This window comes from Solea senegalensis, linkage group LG6, assembly GCF_019176455.1.
Source record: "Solea senegalensis isolate Sse05_10M linkage group LG6, IFAPA_SoseM_1, whole genome shotgun sequence".
Taxonomy (NCBI): domain Eukaryota; kingdom Metazoa; phylum Chordata; class Actinopteri; order Pleuronectiformes; family Soleidae; genus Solea; species Solea senegalensis.
The window spans coordinates 215,708-233,720 of record NC_058026.1 but is presented as its reverse complement, the minus strand read 5'-3'; the positions used below and the strand labels follow the sequence as shown (position 1 = coordinate 233,720).

The 18,013-nt window shown below is 41.4% G+C and overlaps 1 protein-coding gene across 1 annotated transcript; it reads right to left on the bottom strand.

Annotated features, from left to right (window-relative positions):
* Positions 1–741: 741 nt before the first annotated feature.
* patl1 (PAT1 homolog 1, processing body mRNA decay factor) lies at positions 742–16,670 on the bottom strand. Its single transcript, XM_044028756.1, has 20 exons — positions 16,584–16,670; positions 15,396–15,501; positions 14,495–14,716; positions 13,199–13,462; positions 12,483–12,574; positions 12,179–12,259; positions 10,923–11,123; positions 10,487–10,588; positions 9,708–9,794; positions 8,791–9,011; positions 8,551–8,695; positions 7,719–7,836; positions 7,031–7,128; positions 6,445–6,504; positions 6,207–6,352; positions 5,939–6,098; positions 2,246–2,371; positions 1,714–1,805; positions 1,451–1,600; positions 742–1,136 (listed from the first exon to the last, which is right to left on the bottom strand). The coding sequence occupies exons 1-20, from the start codon at positions 16,596–16,598 to the stop codon at positions 1,115–1,117; spliced, it is 2,508 nt and encodes an 835-aa protein (XP_043884691.1). The 5' UTR covers positions 16,599–16,670; the 3' UTR covers positions 742–1,114.
* Positions 16,671–18,013: the final 1,343 nt, after the last annotated feature.

Here is an 18,013-nt window from a genome sequence, read left to right as displayed (position 1 = left end):
ATTGTAAGCATTAAGGAGGTCCATGCCTTGAATCTATGGCCGTGTTGACCAGGTGTAAATTGTGGATCATATACAAACCATTTCAAGATTTCAAATGTCTTTTTTAAATTGAACCGTCTTAATACATCACTCAAAATCTGTCATGAATTAGTGAACCGTGGATTATCTTAATCTTTAAGGTGTTTGAGTAGAAATGGATCAATCAAATCCTTGTTCAGTAGTTCACCAGCAGCCTAGTAAAGGCCTGAGTCGTGCTGCCTTGTAATAGTCTTTTAGAATAAAAAGTCCTCCTTTATCTTTTGACAGCTGAAGTGTTTTATCACAGATCTGAGGTTTTTTTCCAGCTCATATGTATCTAGAAATGTATCTGTCCCATTCTAGGAATTGTTTTTCTCATGCTTTGAGGGTAACGACTGAAAACGCTATAAAAGCCCAGGATGTTTATCTTGATTCAACATGTGAACACAACACGCACACGCACACACACAGTTGCAAAGGCAGCAGCCGTGTGTCACACACACACCAGAAACCACTTTCAGTGAATTCTGAGTGGTTTATTCAAGGTCACATTACATTTCGCGTGATTTCCAACTAAATGAGTCAAACTATGTGTGAAAAGTAGTGAATACGTCATGAACTTCTTACTCGTGCACGTCCTTTTAAACTGTGAGTCTCATCAGAGGACAGGACAACGCTCTGAAGGTGTTAGTGTGGAGTGCAAAAGAGCAGATCAACAGTTTATATAATAGAAATACTTTTAATTTGAAGGTTCATCACAGGCATAATCGTAAACAAGATATTTAAAAATGCAGATTTCATTTTTTAATAGTCATTCAGACTGTAGAGTTCTTACACACACACACACACACTGTGTTGTTGTTCTCTCTCTCTCTCTCTCACACACACACACACACACACCGATCAGAAACTAAACACAAAGAAAAACAAGTGACAAGTAATTCAGCTGGATTAAAATGATCCACCATGGATTTACCAGAAGCAAACACACACACAGTACACACACACACACACACACACACACACACCTCTGACACACAAAAACAAAAGTCTGCATCGAGTGTGAAGGGGGTCGTGTTGATGTCTGTGGTAACTTCTACCTGGACAGAGCAGTGATCCTGAGAAACAACAAGAAGCACAGACTATTCCTTTAATCATGTCAGGATTATTCTCACCATCATTCTGCTTTAATCTCTCTCACACACACACACACACACACACACGCCTGTAGACAGGATATCAAAGTTATTTATATTTATACATATACACATATGCATGAGCTCAGCAGCATCTGTGACGACTGGATTGATGGTCATGCAGAAATGTTAACTCACGACTGATTTAAAATCACATCAAACAATCACATGACTATGAGCAGCGTTTGTGTGTGTCGGTGTGTGTGTCTGTTGATGTGTGTGTCGGTGTCACTCACTGTAGCTTGTTCTGTAACAGCTCGAGTCTCTGACGATCCACATAACGAGAGAAGAGCGAGAGCAGGTTGGTGGGGGTGAAGAGAGGAGCAGAGAGGGACGAGGACGGGACACTGAGCAACTCCCTCGTGACTGAAAACACCAGCTCGGTCCTGAGAGTGTGAGAGAGTGAGAGAGTGAGTGAGAGAGTGAGAGAGTGAGAGAGTGAGTGCACACTGAAGGGAACAAAAAGGAAACATGTTGAGCAGACACAGTGGGAGCTTACCATCGATTGTCATCCATCAGTTGACAGTTGGGGTCTGAGCTTTGCATCTTCTCTCCTTCACTCAGGATGAGATACAGCAGTGTCACACCAAACTAGACACAAACACACAAACACACAGGTCACATCTCTGAAATCTACACTATATCATAACAACTTATAGACATGTTTCTATGGGACGGCAGTAAAACACATATCATGATGCATCACTACATGATTATCATGCCAAACATGACTGATCACAGAATCATTGTATTGTGGTCCATGTATCACACAGTACCTGTGATGCACAAACACACAAAAGCTCCATCACTTTATATAACGATAAGGAAATGAAGTAAAGAACAGAGAGAACAGCAGATACTTTATTTATAAACAATCTGTCTTTTTTAATCATTTCAACTGGATAAAGTAGTAAGGAACACTTTATTTTAATCAATTTAAAGGGACTTTAAACTTCCAGTGTTGACTGTGGATGTCTGACCAGTGTTTACAGTCCATATTTAACAGAGATGAAGTATCAGTGTCAGTTTACCTTGTTCTGCAGGACTGTGACCAGTTGGCCGTCGCTGCCTTGAAGCTCCTGCAGCAAGTCTGTGAGGGCAGAGCTCGACAGTGACTGAATCACCGTGGAAACAGGCTCCACTAACCAGCACAGCACCTGGACAGAGAGACAGAGACACATGCTGCTTTACTGGCCGTCTTTGATATGAGAGTGCACTCACTATATAAACAAGAATAGGGACGTGAACGAGAGCAAACAATAAAACTTTGTGGAGTATGAAGCCGTTATTACAAGCATTTACAACTGTAAGTTAGTCTGATGTCACAGTCTGCTTAAATTCACATACTGGAAACAAACAGCTCCAATTCAACTTTATTTATAAGGCTGAAACAAAGTGCTGCACAACAGAGATAAATAAGATAAATAAAACATAAGAAATGACATCATAGGCCAAGACAACAAACAATAAAATACTGCAGAAAGTATTAATTAAAAAAAACACATGAAAAAGTCATACAATAAAACTATAAATAGATAAAAAAAAAACAATGTCTCATACTGGGTTGAAAGACAAAGAGTAAAAACGGTTTTAAGACGTGTTTTAAAAGTGGACAGTGAAGGGGCGTGTCTAACAGTGAAGGGGCGTGTCTAAAATGCTGTGGAAGATTGTTCCACATTCTTGGCGCAGCGACCGAAAAAGCGTGGGGTCACAGTGGAAGGAACGTAGTCAATAGTCAATAATATGAGGTGAGCGGTATAAACAGTGTGTGTGTGTGTGTGGTACACATGATAGAAATTTGGCAGTAACACGTGTTGACCTCCTGACCTGCAGCAACACTGAAGGTGCAAAGTGTTTTCATGGCTGAGGGAAGCGAGTGTTAAAAACACACTTAATTGATTAAAAACACACTTAACATTTCCAGAGTGTCCCAAACATTCATGTGCAAGTTCAGTAGTTAGCATTAGCTTGCTAGCATCCTTCTGTTCCACAGGTAACAGCGTGTCGTCAGAGAACACCCCTATTTTCAGTATTTTGGATTAGCCCAACCCACAAAGGGCAGATTAAAGAACGTCTGGTGGTTTCATTTCATGTTGAGCTACAGTCAGTCGTCCTTTAACATCCTGGTCACAGACGTCACAGTGTGGCAGCATTTTACAAAAATAAATGGAGATGAAAAAGTCGAATGTAAAGTTTGTCAGCAACAGTTTTCATATCACAGCTCGACTACAAACGTATCACATAAAAAGACTAAGCTAACTTGTCTTCAATATGTTGCTCCGTCCGTTTTGAGTACATGATCATATCAGAATTAGCATATTTCAATGTTTTAGTCTAATAATCATGGATTCGTTTCATAACTGCAGGTGAACTCGGCCACAACATCTGCAGCAGCCTGTGTCTCAGCCACGAAGCTGAGCTCCTGTGTTCAGTGTCTCTGTGTGAGGACATGAGACAAATCATCGAAATACATTTGTGCTCATAAGTTTACATACCCTGGGAGAATTTACTATTTCTTGGCCATTCTTCAGAGAATATGAATGATAACACAAAAACCTTTCTTCCACTCATGGTTAATGGTGGTGTGAAGCTATTTATTGGCAAACAACTGTGTTTACTCTTTTTAAATCAAAATGACAAAAGAAAGTACCCAAATGACCCTGATCAAAAGTTTACATACCCCAGTGACTTTGACCTGATAACATGCACAATAGTTGACACAAACAGGTTTGAATGGCTAATCAAGATGCACAATAAGGAGGCACTTGAAGAAAAATGGGCTGCACGGTCGAGTCGCCAGAAGAAATCCATTTCTGCGCAAATGTCACAAAGTTTCCCGCTTACATTACGCCAAACAGCACAGAGACAAGCCTCAAACTTCTGGAACAAAGTAATTTGGAGTGATGAGACCAAAATTGAACTTGTTGGCCACAACCATAAATGTTACATTTGGAGAGGAGTCAACAAGGCCTATGATGAAAGGAACACCATTCCTACTGTCAAACACGGAGGTGGATCACTGATGTTTTGGGGATGTGTGAGCTACAAAAGGCACAGGAAACTGAATGCAGCATGTTATCAGAAAATACTGGAGGAAAATTTGCACTCATCAGCGCGGAAGCTGCGCATGGGACGTTTTTGGACATTCCAACATGACAATGATCCAGAACACAAGGCCAAGTCGATCTGTCATTGGCTACAGCAGAACAATGTGAAGGTTCTGGAGTGGTCATCTCAATCTCCTGACCTCAATATCATTAAGATCTCAAACGTGCCGTTCATGCAAGACAGCCCAAGAACTTACAGGAAGTGGAGGCTTTTTGCCAAGAAGAATGGGCAGCTTTGCCATCTGAGAAAATACAGAACCTTATCCACAACTACCACAAAAGACTTCAAGGTGTCATTGATGTTTTGTCATTTTGATTTGAAAAGAGTAAACACAGTTGTTTGCCAATAAATAGCTTCACACCACCATTAACAATGAGTGGAAGAAAGGTTTTTGTGTTATCATTCATTTTCATCTAAAGAATGGCCAAGAAATCATAAATTCTCCCAGGGTATGTAAACTTATGAGCACAACTGTATTGCTCAACAGTTGATATCGCGCCAGTATCAGCGTAGTATATAGTAGAGCTGCAACTAACGATTATTTTCATAATGGATTAATCCGGCGATTATTTTCTCGATTCATGGATTAATCGTTTGGTCCATAAAATCTCAGAAAACCTTAAAAAATGTTGATCAGTGTTCGTCAAACCCGGAAATGATGATGTTCTCAAATGTCTTGTTTTTTTGGTAACAAACGATTAATTTTGAATGATTGTTATCCAGAGCAAAGAAATGAAGAAAATATTATTATTTAAGAAGCTTAAACAATCAGAAATCTTGTTTTAATCATGAAAAAAGCTTCAAAGCGATTATCAAAATAGTTGTCAATTAATTTAGTCATCGATTAATAATCGATTCATCGATTAATCGTTTCAGCTCTAGTATAAAGTATATTTTCGGGAAATCACGAGCTATGATATTGTGCAGATGCACGTGATGCAGGATAAAGGATTTTCCCCGTAGCCTTTCTAACCACCGACACTGTACTCTCGTTTATAACCCTCAACATTGAGACGAGAGGAGCGGGTTTTCTAAATTGTGAGCAAGAGGAGAAATAAATGTACAACACAAATGTACAGCCCGGGCAAATGGCAATATGAATATGCATAATGTAAACTTGGTAAAGATAATGATTCACAGCCAACAAGATGGACTCACAGACCCTGGTGACTTTCATGACTTTAGAGGGATCTACAGCATGTTGAGCTACTCTTTCATCACTTCTGCAAACACACATGACATCCAGTAACTAACCACTGCTGCCACCCTGTGATGACAGGATGCAACACAAAGAAATACAAATAGTGGCCTCAAGTGATTCACTTTTTATCATCAAACAATAATAAAATATTCATTTCTTTCCTTAGAGGTTAAATCACTACAATGTTGAATTTGATGACATAGTCATTTTTTTCCCTGGTGTCTGCAGCAGCCATGTTTTCAGTGAAAGTGAGGCTTTTTGTCTAACATGGGTTTCCAGGACAGTGGAAGCACACACGTTTGTGCTTATTACAATTCCCTGTAGATAAAGAGTGAAATATCCAGAGATAACCGACACTGTGCTGAGCAGCTGCAGCAGCAGCGGCAGCAGCCCAGTGTTTTTCTTTAGTGCTTACCTGATCCTGCTTGTCCTTCTTGGCCAGGGCAGGAAGGTTGCGCGCAATCGCCATGACAATGGCGCTGGACTGTGGTGAGGCCAGGAGGGGGAGGAGCCTGGATATGAGCCGCTTGCCCTTCCTCACAGACATTATCATCACACACTGCTCATCACTGACTCTAATGAAAGTGAGAAGGAGAAAGCGAGTTAAAGCTGGAACTGTAATGTGAAGACCTTTGTTTTCTTTTTCTTCCCCTCCCCCCTCTCCCCTCTCTCCCCCCTCCTACCTGTCGTCCCACTCCTTCTCCCGCAGAGAGTTGCACAGCTGCACTGTGTTGGTCTTGTGCTGCTCCAGCAGTGCCTCCCTGTCCTCTTCTGGTGCTTGGACAAACCGTTTCTCAAAGTCTTGAACCTCCAGCAGCAAACTGTACATCTGGAGGGAGAGGATCACGACGGTGTGTTTATCATCGTGTCTCTCACTCACTCACACTGAACTCTCTAAATGTGCAGCCGTGATCATCCTACCTTCTCCACAGTGTAGAGAATCTGTCTCCTCTTATTCCACACCTGCTTGTCTCTTTTCTCCTGGACACAGAGAGACATGCACAAATGATTCACTGATTCAATCCATCCCTTGCTATCTTAATATTTTATTAATAAAATAAAAGCAAGCTCTCAGACTTCAGCTTCATTTCTTTCATTCTTCTTGTGGTTTTTGTTTGGGAAACAATCAACAAATCAGAAATATTGCATCACTGCTTCCAAATGCAAAAAGACATTGCATTACAATAACATTGCTGTTGATAGGACAGCGCACAGGGGGTCAGGGGAGGCGACCATGACAGTATAGCAGTTGGATTTTGATGTGGACTCTGGAGAAGCATGTTAATACCAGGTGTAAATCCATGTGATGGAGCACTATCTGATCACTATCTGATCACAGAAATTGCATTGTAATGCCATATGTGCACAGGGCTTATGTGGCCATTCAAAAAGACATTAGAGCCAAGCAGGCATCATTTAGATTCTCTTTGTTACAATTAAAATTTGAATTGTAACTCTGGTTGATAAATCAAAAAAGAAACCCCAATGCTTTGAAATGCAAACTGACCTCATCGTCTGTACGCGTCGTCACCACAGCGTCGATCATCTTGCGGGGGTTGTTGACACTAGAGACGGTCAACTTTCCTAAAGAGCCTGCAAACTGAACTGTGGACAAAACACAAGTTACAATTCACAACATTGTCCAGTGATTAAATGGGTGATTGCATGATCGGCAATATCAAATATTCCTCACAACACCCCACAACGCTATCCTGGAACTGTTCAAGTCGCCCCAGTCCCTTTCCTGATTCCACACGAGGAATCATTAGAGTCACGCAGCTCCTTTAAGGGAACAGTGCGATGTGTAAAAAGTGAGCAGCAGGGAGGATATAGTCGGGCGGTGAATGAAGCAGTGCAGAGGACACTGTTCACAGAGAAGTGTCAGGGTGTCCGTTTATAAACACCGCTACATCTCACAACTAGGGAAATAGTTTTATTATTCCCTCACCTGCAGGAAAAGTGACGTTGGTTAGCCATGGCAACAGGGGAATACTTTTCACTAATGAAAGCTCACCTGAATGCACATTAACTGAATGTTTTTAGATGACATGGAAATAAATTAAGGATGCAAACATAAGAACGCGAGAAGATCTTATACAGAAAAAAGGATCCATCTATGAAATAAAACTGTCAAAACTGCTAATTAAGATACAAAGTACCATCCTTGGTTACTGTGGTCTCCTGTGGTTATGTACCTGGTCTGTAGGTGTGTTCAACCTTGGCCACCTGCGGGGTGATGAGTTTGGTGGTGTGTTCCTTCTTGCTGCTGTCTCTCTCTCTCTCCTGACGTTTCTCCATCTTCTCATAGTAATTCTACAAGTGTGACAACATTGAAACAGTGTTGACGTCTCTCAGAGAGGCACGGTTATTACACGTCTTAGGTCAGAAATGTACCATCATGGTTCATTGAAGTGCTTTCCAGTTTCATCAGCAGACGCACAGACATGACATAAGATTATGAGGCAATTAAATACTGTGATGAGATGATTCTGCAACAATGTCTACGGTTTGTTAATCACTCACTCAATTTGCAAAAACACTGGATAACACACAAGTGTCTTGACATGAAGTTACTGCAGTGGAATTAGGTCCAAGAGAGAATGTGTTTGTGGGAAAAAAGACGAGATACAGCAGCAGATTCTTCAGATATCGACTTAAACATCATAGGGTGAATCATTTGTAGTCTAAATCCTTTTTTCCCTTTGTGCCCACTGGCAGCAATGTTTTCACTGACTGAAACTAATTAAACCTATTTGTGATCTGACAGGATGTCAGTCTGTTCACTTTTCCCAGAGTCAAAACAAAGCGAATACACTTTAATGAAAAGTTCTTCAACTTTTAAATCAGCGTTCCAAAACATTCTGTTTGCCAGAGCTGTAAAAAATAAGCAACTTTTATCTCCACTGTAATGTATCTTATTTTTAATTTTATACATATTTTTTCACTTTAATTTTTCCTCATGAGGTGATGCAAAGAGGAGGGTGTAACAGCGTTACAGGGAGGAGGAGGAGGAGGAAGAGAACCCACCTGATAGTAGTAGTCATCCAGGTAAGGGTCTGTACTTTGTAGCTGCATCATCTGGATCTTGGTTACCCACTCCTTTTCTTTCTGGGTCATAAGATTACTGTAGGGGTCCCTGCTGCGACGGTCCCCTCCAGTCCTGCTACGATCCCTAGAGAAAAAAGGAATGATTATGTTTTTTTTTTCCTCACTGAACAACCAGCACCCCACACACGCACACGCACACACGCACACACGCGTTCTTACCCTCCTCTGCTCTGCATGCGCTGGGTGAGCATGCGGCGATGCTGAGGGTGAAGGTGGGTGGTGTTGTGCCTGATGGGTGGTGTGTGGTTGGGGGGACCATGAGGGGGCATTGGGCCCATTCGGTGACTGTGCGGGGGAGGAGGGCCGCCGAAGAAGGGCCGGAAACCACCACCACCTGGTAACAATGGCGGCGCTGGTCCTCCGCGGGCAAAACCAGCCACCTGGAAAGAGAGGTGAACTTTTTATCAGCCAAACTCAGCTCATTTTTACCCCGAGGCTCCATTTATCTGCCATCATACAATTATGTTAGTGGGTTACGTGCACAGGCTCTATCATCGCATTATCATATGATGAAAAACTGTCTTTTTTTCTGTTGTCAATGAAGTCGGTGCCAAAACTAAGGTCCTCAGTCGCCTTCTGAAAAGAAATGACTACACTTCATCATTTTAAAAACATGTTTAACACTCATTGTAATATGGAGGTGACACAAAATGCAGTGGATTATGACCAAGGAAGTAAAGATCTGGGTTATAGATTGAAGTGGAAAATAAAACTTATTCCTTATATTTCTTGTTTCAACATATAGACGTGTGTAGCTTAGTTAAACCATTAATGGCTTACTTGTAAAAGCACATCTAAACATCATTTGATCATTTGACACCAAACTGATTTATTAATCTTCCTGTATCAAGGCCACATTTCTCCTTCTACAGGCGTATTTTGTGTCCTACACAGATTTTCTTTTCAAGGCACTTTCTCTGTGCCTTGGAGCCACTGAGGTGTTGTCCATCTTTGCAAAGAAATAAACAGCGCTTCAACAATCCATTTCACACTTAAGCTTTTATATCTTCATCACGTTCTTCCACAACATACGTCGAGCGTGATTTGTGAACCAACATTCACTGTGTGGTACTAACCTGAGAGCTGAGCAGCTGGGCCCGTTTAATCTGAGACAGAACTGGTCCGACTCCAGGAGGGAAGGGATTGCGACACAGCGGGGAGTTCTGACAGCAGAAGTAAATAAAGAAAAATGAAGCTCTGTATGGTAAATATAAAATTGCACCAGCAGTTAAACAGATTAAAGACAGTTTGAGAGCACTTTTAAGAGTAAACAGTTCACATAATAAATAAGATCAAAACCTTCATAAAGAAGAAATGAGTTGAGCAGACTGATAAAATAAATGATGATCGTGTGGCTGGCGGGTGCGGGTGCATCAACTGTTGAAAAACCCATTGCTGCGGGTGGATTATTGATATTTAGCAGCCGGTGCAGATGCCATTACAGCTCACCCGCGCATCTCTATCACCTATTTTACTCTCACTGCTGTTTGATTTTATTTGTGATTGGATCAGTGTGATTGATCTCTTTTTGTTTAGTTGTCGGTCAATATTAGACATTACAGCCATGTTTTTGAGCATAAAATGAAGTAGTAGAATATTTTCCACCGTCCACACTGCTGCTGCAGTTAATCGAGCATCACAATAGTTGATCGATGAATCTGTGCATTTTTCAGATTCTTGTATGTGAATATTTTTTACTTAATTACTTTGCTCTATATTAAACGATTTTATTAGAAAACATCGGCATTTTGAGATTTGGGAAACACTGATCAACATTTGATAAATCAAGAAAACAAACAAACAAACAACTGAGAATAATGGTTAGCTGCAGCCCTAGAGTGCATACAGAACTCACAGCTATATTGAGGAGGGTGTTTGGAGACAGACGCTCAGGGAAAGGAGGTGGGTATCTGTGCTGGACCGGAGCTCTCACATGAACAGCTGTGGGATGGTGGGTCTACACACAAACACAAATGTGCACACATCATCAAGAGGAGGTTAACAAAAGCTGCAGTCCACAAATCTGGCTACAGCTAGCATTAGCAGAACAAACTGATACATCCCAAACACTGGGAGTTGTTTTCTCAAATGCAACTGTACATCAGCATGCAGCACTTTCTCTACACTGACCCGCTAACTTCTGCCTATGGTCTCTGCATCTCCAGCTTGTAGTGAAACGCTGAATGCAAGGTCTACAGGCACAAGCTTTACTCATTCATTCATTCGTAGATAAACATTAAGTTAAGAGAGGTAGAGCAAAGTCTGTGTCAGTTTCTCAGTCCGTTACTCACCTGATGGTTCAGACTGTGGCTCATTGGCTGCTTGGGCGGGGTACCAATAGGCACAGCTCGTACTGGAGGAGAGCCAATCACAGGGGAAGAAGAGCGCGGAGGTGGAACCCTCTCAGACAAATCCCGCCCTTCATCATTCCGCCCATGAGGAGGTAATTTAGGAAGACCCACCTCTTTGATTATAGACATTAATGGACTGTCCTGAAAAGAGACACGGTGGAATTTGCAAAAACTTAAATCTTAGTAATTCTATTCTTTGTTTTGTTCTAAAATTCAGTCATACCATGCAACATATTTCAGAAAGTACTGGAGAAAAAAAGAGAACATCAGTTTTCTCTATGGACTCTGGCACACAAATGTAATCAGTTTACAGCAGGAAAAGTGACAGTCGGCACGTTTCCATTTGAGCTGCAGTTGTCTCTCCACTATGTTATATGATTGGAATACTCTCAGCATCCCAGGATACTACGGGGTTAAATTTGTTCCAATAATGTGCAGAGGGTGATACACACGTATGTCTTGATTTGAATGCGTGTTTTGAGATCCACAAATAAAAAAATCCCATCTGTAACTTGTTGATTTTTATAAATATAGATGTGTATTTGTAAATAATATGACATTTGTAAAACTGAAAATTGCATTTGTGGATCGCCAGCACACGCATTCCTCTCTTTCCACAGTTACAGGTTTTTGAGACAGTCTTGGCGTGAAAGTCGCACAGATCGACACGCATGTGCAGAGAGTTATCCACACGTATGTCTGGATTTGCATGCGTGTTTTTTAGATCCACAAATAAGAAAAAAAAAACATTTGTAACATGTATATTGATTTTTACAATTTTTTTACAAGAATCACAATTCACAAATGCAATTTTCAGTTTTTTCTAAATGTAATCTCAGTGTAGTACAATTTCAGTCAAACTAAGGACATACAGTAAGTCATAAATATGCTGAGTGACATGAAACGTGGGAAAGCTAAGCCCAGTCACAGCGGACTGATTCAGATCAGAACAGGAGCCAGAAAACTAAACCAGACAAAAACAGAGGCAAATTCTTTCATTAAACTCAATTGAATAATGTTTTCTTAATGTCTCCTTGGACTGGGTCAAATTATATATTATAAAGAAAAAAACGTGTGTGTTGTTTGAATCATTTCTTCTTCTTTATGCACTTGCAGATCTACGTGGGATCAGGTTTGCTGCTTGAGGAAAAAAGCGCGAGTAAAACTAAAGAAACTGTAGTGTGAGTATGCCTTACCTCCATGTGTGTAGTCAGTGCAGGGGTGACACTGACGGGCCCGAACCCCATGTTGCTCTCCCAAATACTATGAGAGTTAATCTACAAAGGAAAAGACACAACAGACACACAATCAATGATTGTGTGAAAACATTCAGAATAGTCATACTTAAAGTACCAAGTTAGTACAAAGTTGTATTAAGATTTTGACAAGCCCTACGAATCCAACAAAAGATCTTTCAGAAAAATATATACGACATTAACAAGAAGGTCATCGGTGAGTTAGTAATATATGAGCCGTCAGTACACAGCTCAGAAAACTAACCTGGCCAATAGGAGCAGACCCTCTGTGCAGCAAGTGCTGCTGCTGTTGATAGCTGAGCATTGATGATGGTGGAGGAGGACCAGAGGGGGGGCCTGCAGTAGTACAGGTTACATCAGTACACAGAAGTACATAAGTACACAAAACCAAAAGGGCTACAGAGCAATCACACCACCAACAGTGAGAAACCAGACAATATACAGCACTGTGCCAAAGTTTTAGGCAGTTATATACATTTTAATTGTGTATTTTTTAGCAATTTAGAAAATGCAAAGTGAGCAAACAGAAGATAAATCTAAATTAAATCAACCACTATATCACAACGTGACTGATTTATGCTCATAACTACTGTGACTAGAGCTGCAACTAACGATTATTTTCCTAATCAATTAATCAGTCGATTATTTTCTCAATTATTTGATTGAGAAAATGTCAGAAAATCTTAAAAAAATGTTGATTGTGTTCGTCAAACCTGGAAATGATGATGTTCTCAAATGTCTTGTTTTGTCCACAAACCAAAATGATTCACTTTCAGTGATTTCTTTGTTATCCAGAGCAAAGAAATGAAGAAAATATTCACATTTAAGAAGCTTTAACTGTTCAGCTGTAACTGTAACTATCAATCTGCTAGACTAGACGCTCATTGGCTCCCAGCTCATTTGAGTTTGAGACCCCTGGTTTACAGACTGAGAAACACAACGAGTGCTGCATTCACTCACCTAAGGTGGAGGGTCCTGGAGGCAGCTGGTGCTGGGGGTGATGAGCCTGGTGTGAGTGAGTTGGATGAGGGATGGAGGAGAGCTGGGGCAGAACTGTGGGTCGCTCCAGTCCATGCAGAGCAGATATACTGGATCCTGTGGAGCTCAGGGACTGACCGGGCCTCTCAGTGGCTCCAACGCCAGCGATGGCCGGGTCTGCTTCCAGGATGAGCCTGGCCAGGGACTCGGCCAAGTCCCCCCCTCCTCCTCCTCGATCCTCTACATCTGAAAATATTATATTTTGTAGTAGTTGTATATTAACCGTGAAGTTAGTCATCAATCATGCAATCAGCTGGCATTAGCTAGCTAGCATAGTAAATATTTATTTTGTTTGCTGCACAGTCGAGCTGAACAATAAATCAACGTTTTATTAAAATTGAAATACAGCCAACTGCAGGGCCAAAACGTGTGCGAAATGACCATTTTGGATTAAATATTGTCCTGACCTTTAGTCATGATATTCTACAGACTGAAGAAAACATATTTGTTCATCTTCAAATCACACTTTTATTTCTAATCATTTCAATAATTTTAATGTCATTTTCATGTCATGGTCTTATTCTGCGATTTTTCTATGAATGTATTTCTGCGACTTTGTAAAGCACCTTGAGTTGCCCTGTGTATGAATAGTGCTATTATGGTATGTTTCCACCAGCTCTATTCGCCTCGCCACAGCGCGGTTAAGGATGAATCTCCACTTCAATAAAGTGGGCGGAGTCATCACTGCACGGCTGCGTGAAACTGCGGTGACTTTGTTATACAAATATTTGTATTACATATTTGCTACTGGTATATTACTTTTACTGTATTTTCTCACCAGGAATATGTTTAGTATAATACAAGTACTGTATTGGGAGACAAAATTATCCATTTGCTGTTTTTAGGGCTGTCGTTGAGTGTCTGCCTGGTGATAGCCTTACTAAAATCTTTGTGGGGGCTTTGCCCTTTGATCAAATCCTATCACATTTGGTATATTTGTAGTCAAGGAGTTGCTGAAGGGGATAAATGGCATGTGTGTGCATGGAATCATTGTTTGCATGGTGTCACTTTCTGTCAAATACAAAAACAGGTGATGATGGAAATTTCACTTTTCTCCTTTGATTTAGTCAAATTTACTCAGGCACAGTAACCGAGACAATATTTCTATCACTTGTTAACAAATGCCAGAAACGCAGACATTTTAATATACACTGCATGTCAAATTTATACTGCTTTGTTGGGGACATGAACAAAGAAATTACAAAAATCATGACTGACCTTGTGGAGGCAGTACAGAGGAAGACGAGAAATTGAGTGAGGGAAGGGAAGAGGGAAGGGGATGACGGCCCGCAGACGTTGAGAGACGGGTGGAGGTTATGTCCTCCGCACCTCCTAAATCTGATTCTCTTCCCATCACTCCTCCTCCTCCTCCTCCTGCTCCTAGCCCAACATTCTCATCGAGCCCAGCCAGGCGTTTGTGTTCCTCCTGCCAGTCGTCATCTGGAAGTAGAGGAGTCAGAAAGAGGAGTTCATCGACAATCAGTCATGTGCTCTGCAAAAGCACTGGCCAGGCATCGTGTTTATGAACGACGATTCAACAGGGTTGAATAATGAAGCATTTTCAAACTTAAACACAAAGCAATTATTCAAAAGCAAAGGCTGCAATTAAGGACATACATAATGCATTTGACCCAGAGTTTATACTTCTGTTATTTCCTTATGTAACAGAGCTCCAGTATCTGACTGAATGCTATCATGCAACACTCCCAAACAAAGCAATTTTTGCAGGAAGCTGTGCTGTTTAAATTCACAAGACATATTATGTATAACCAGCAGCATATATACCAGGCAATAGGTCAGGCAATAAGAGACGGAGTGATGGCACATAGTCAACAGATGCTGCTTGTGTAGTTACCGCTCATGTACAGAATTATTTAACTTAGATATTTTGTTTATCTACGGAGAGCATATTTTTATTCCACCACCTTTTTAACATCCATTCCTTGTCACCGGCTACCACTTAAAGGTGGATATTCAAATCAATAATATGGGATTGAGCATCCCTGACCATAACAATGACTCTGAAGCTGTTGAATTATGGTAAAATCCATGCAGAGTTCTGCTTTAAGTGGTGTTATTTAAGATGAAGACATTTCCATTCTTATCAAATGTGACTCACCGATGGCCCCAGCTCCAAATGTGTCATCATTGAACTGATCGATTTCATCTTCCTCTTCTACCTGTCCCTCGTCTTCCTCCTCCAGCGTACAGTCATCATCCAGGGACTACAGAGGACAAAAAGGGACGTTACATGAAGGACAGAACAAGGAGGAAAGGTGGAGGAAAGCACAACTACAGCTGTGTTGTTAACACAGATACATGCAAGTGTGTTGTGACGATGGGGCTAAAAGTGCCACCGAGGTCGAAACTGTGGCTCCATTTCAACAAAAGTAATACTAATATAGTGTTTGTAAAATAGATATCGCCACTAAGGTCAGTCCTTGCCCTCTATATCTATTTTTCTTTTAGAACATTTATATCCATTACAGTTCGTTAGATTTCTTTTTGTCAGTATTATTTGTTAAAAGTCTTTCAATTGTGTGCACAGCACGTTGTTAGCCACTCTTGTTTTAGTGCTATATAAAACAAGAGTGCCATCTTTGTTATGGACAGGTGAGACAGAGTTGAGTAACAATCAGAGTAAAGACAACATTTAGGTTCTTAGGTTAAAAACTCAAACTGTGAATATTCAGGTACTTCATTGAAATGAACCAGCAAAGTGACACACACACAATTCAGATAGGAGAAGCGATTAGACACACAGAAAATTAACTCCAAATATTTGTCATAAAACATTGCGTTTACCAAATATTAGCTGTACTTTGACGGCAGTGTTTTAAATAACAGACGTAAAGACAACAGAGGAATTCGTCTCTACGACACACACACACACACACACAGCGGGGAGCAGTCGTAGCTGTTAGCTAATGCTAACACGTCCGACGTTACATCACGCTGGACCCACGTCGATGGAAACCTGCTGCCCGACAAAAGATACGAGGCGGTCCGCAGTGAACTCATGACCACAACACGCTGACAGAAGGAGTTATTGTACAACATGCTCCGTGTCGTCGCCACCGCAGCGAAAGCCCCAAACCCTCTCTCCGTCTCATGTCACCAGGCGAGCGGGCTGCTTCACAGGCCGCCGCCGCCGCCGCCAACCGCATTGGATTTGTAGGTGCATAAACAATGGCCAGCGTTCACCACAGAAACACACACGCAGCGCGGAATTAACGACTGCTCCCCGTGTACCGTGACGCGTGACGTGTGCGCAGGCTACCGTGGATGTTTCGGGGACAATACTCACCTGAAATCGAAACATCTATCTATAGCCTTTCGGGAAAAGAAGTGCATCAGGAGCGTGGCGGCGCGCAAATGACGCAGCAGCGGAGACGTCCACTTGAACGTGCGTCGCGCGTCGACGTGAACGAGCACGCATTTGGCCCGCGCACAGGCGTGGGCGGCGCCGTTAATTGTTGTCGTCCTCGTCTCTTTCTTTCACTTGTGTAAATGAGGAAGAGCAGTCAGGGTGAGACGGAAAACACCGCACAGGAATTATAACTTCACATTTAATCGGATTGTCATTATTCTGTGTTAATCGCAACGTTTTTACGTGAATAAATAAGGTCACTTAAAAGGGGAAGTTCAGGACTTCGTAAGGCGCCCCCAGCCGACCCCCTTCACTGAGAAGCAGCTTGAGGAACAAGGCTCGCTCTCAGAGACAACATGACTGTCGGTCAGTGGGTCAGCGTGCATTTACAACATGTTAAAAGTCTGATTGAGTGAAAAGACTTTATTAGGGTTCGAGCAACTTGGTTGCGCAAGAACCCTATTATAATCGCTAAGATTATTCTTATTCTTATTAGGGTTCGAGCAACTTGGTTGCAAGAACCCTATTGAAACTGTGAAGATTATTCTTATTATTATTAGGGTTCGAGCAACTTGGTTGCAAGAACCCTATTGAAACTGTGAAGATTATTTAGGGTTCGAGCAACTTGGTTGCGCAAGAACCCTATTATAATCGCTAAGATTATTCTTATTATTATTCCTCCAAATGAATCGCGTTTTTGAGGCCTTTCCCATGCCCAAAAACTCACCAAATTTTGCAACCCCATCAGACCTGGTGTAAAATTACGTATATTAATGTTTCGGGGAATGTGCGTTAAAAAATGAAAGTGGGCGGGGCAAATAACTGCTCCACCCCCTAAAACTTGTGGGCCTGAGGAGCACGTTTAATGTACATGCACGAAACTTGGTACACGCGTTCTTTAGGTCGGGATGGTCAAAAAAGTCAGCGTAGCCTATGCTCTAAAACTAACAGGAAAGCCGCCAACGAACAGGAAAGCCGCCATCTTGGATTGAAAATTCATTTTTTGCCGATTTTGGCCATATCGCACCATCGGTTTTTGAACGAACTTGTCCTAGAGCTTACATGGGATCACGTTCAAACTTGGTGAGGTCACTTTGGACAAGTTGAGGATCTAAAGTTGCTAAAAACTTTTTAATAAGTATCATGGTGTACGAGAAAGGGGCCGGCAAAGTTGGTGAAAATTTTTATTTTTCGCCACAGGCAACAAAACTCTTATAACTTTGCTATAGAAGGTCACTTCCCAACCAAATTACCTAGGGTTGATGATGGACCATTGCTGAAGAAGTCTGTGGAAAAACTGTACATTTTTAGCACAGCGCCTCCTTGTGGTAACAGAAAATACAACAAATACACAATTTCGGTAATAA

What these genes read in the sequence shown, in the direction of transcription:
- patl1 (XM_044028756.1), bottom strand. An exon ending in CGACGCGTACAGACGATGAG is followed by an intron (nt 6,505 to 7,030) that starts GTCAGTTTGCAT and finishes CTCTGTGTCCAG; the next exon opens with GAGAAAAGAGACAAGCAGGT. An exon ending in AGAAGGACAAGCAGGATCAG is followed by an intron (nt 2,372 to 5,938) that starts GTAAGCACTAAA and finishes CTCTCTGTCCAG; the next exon opens with GTGCTGTGCTGGTTAGTGGA.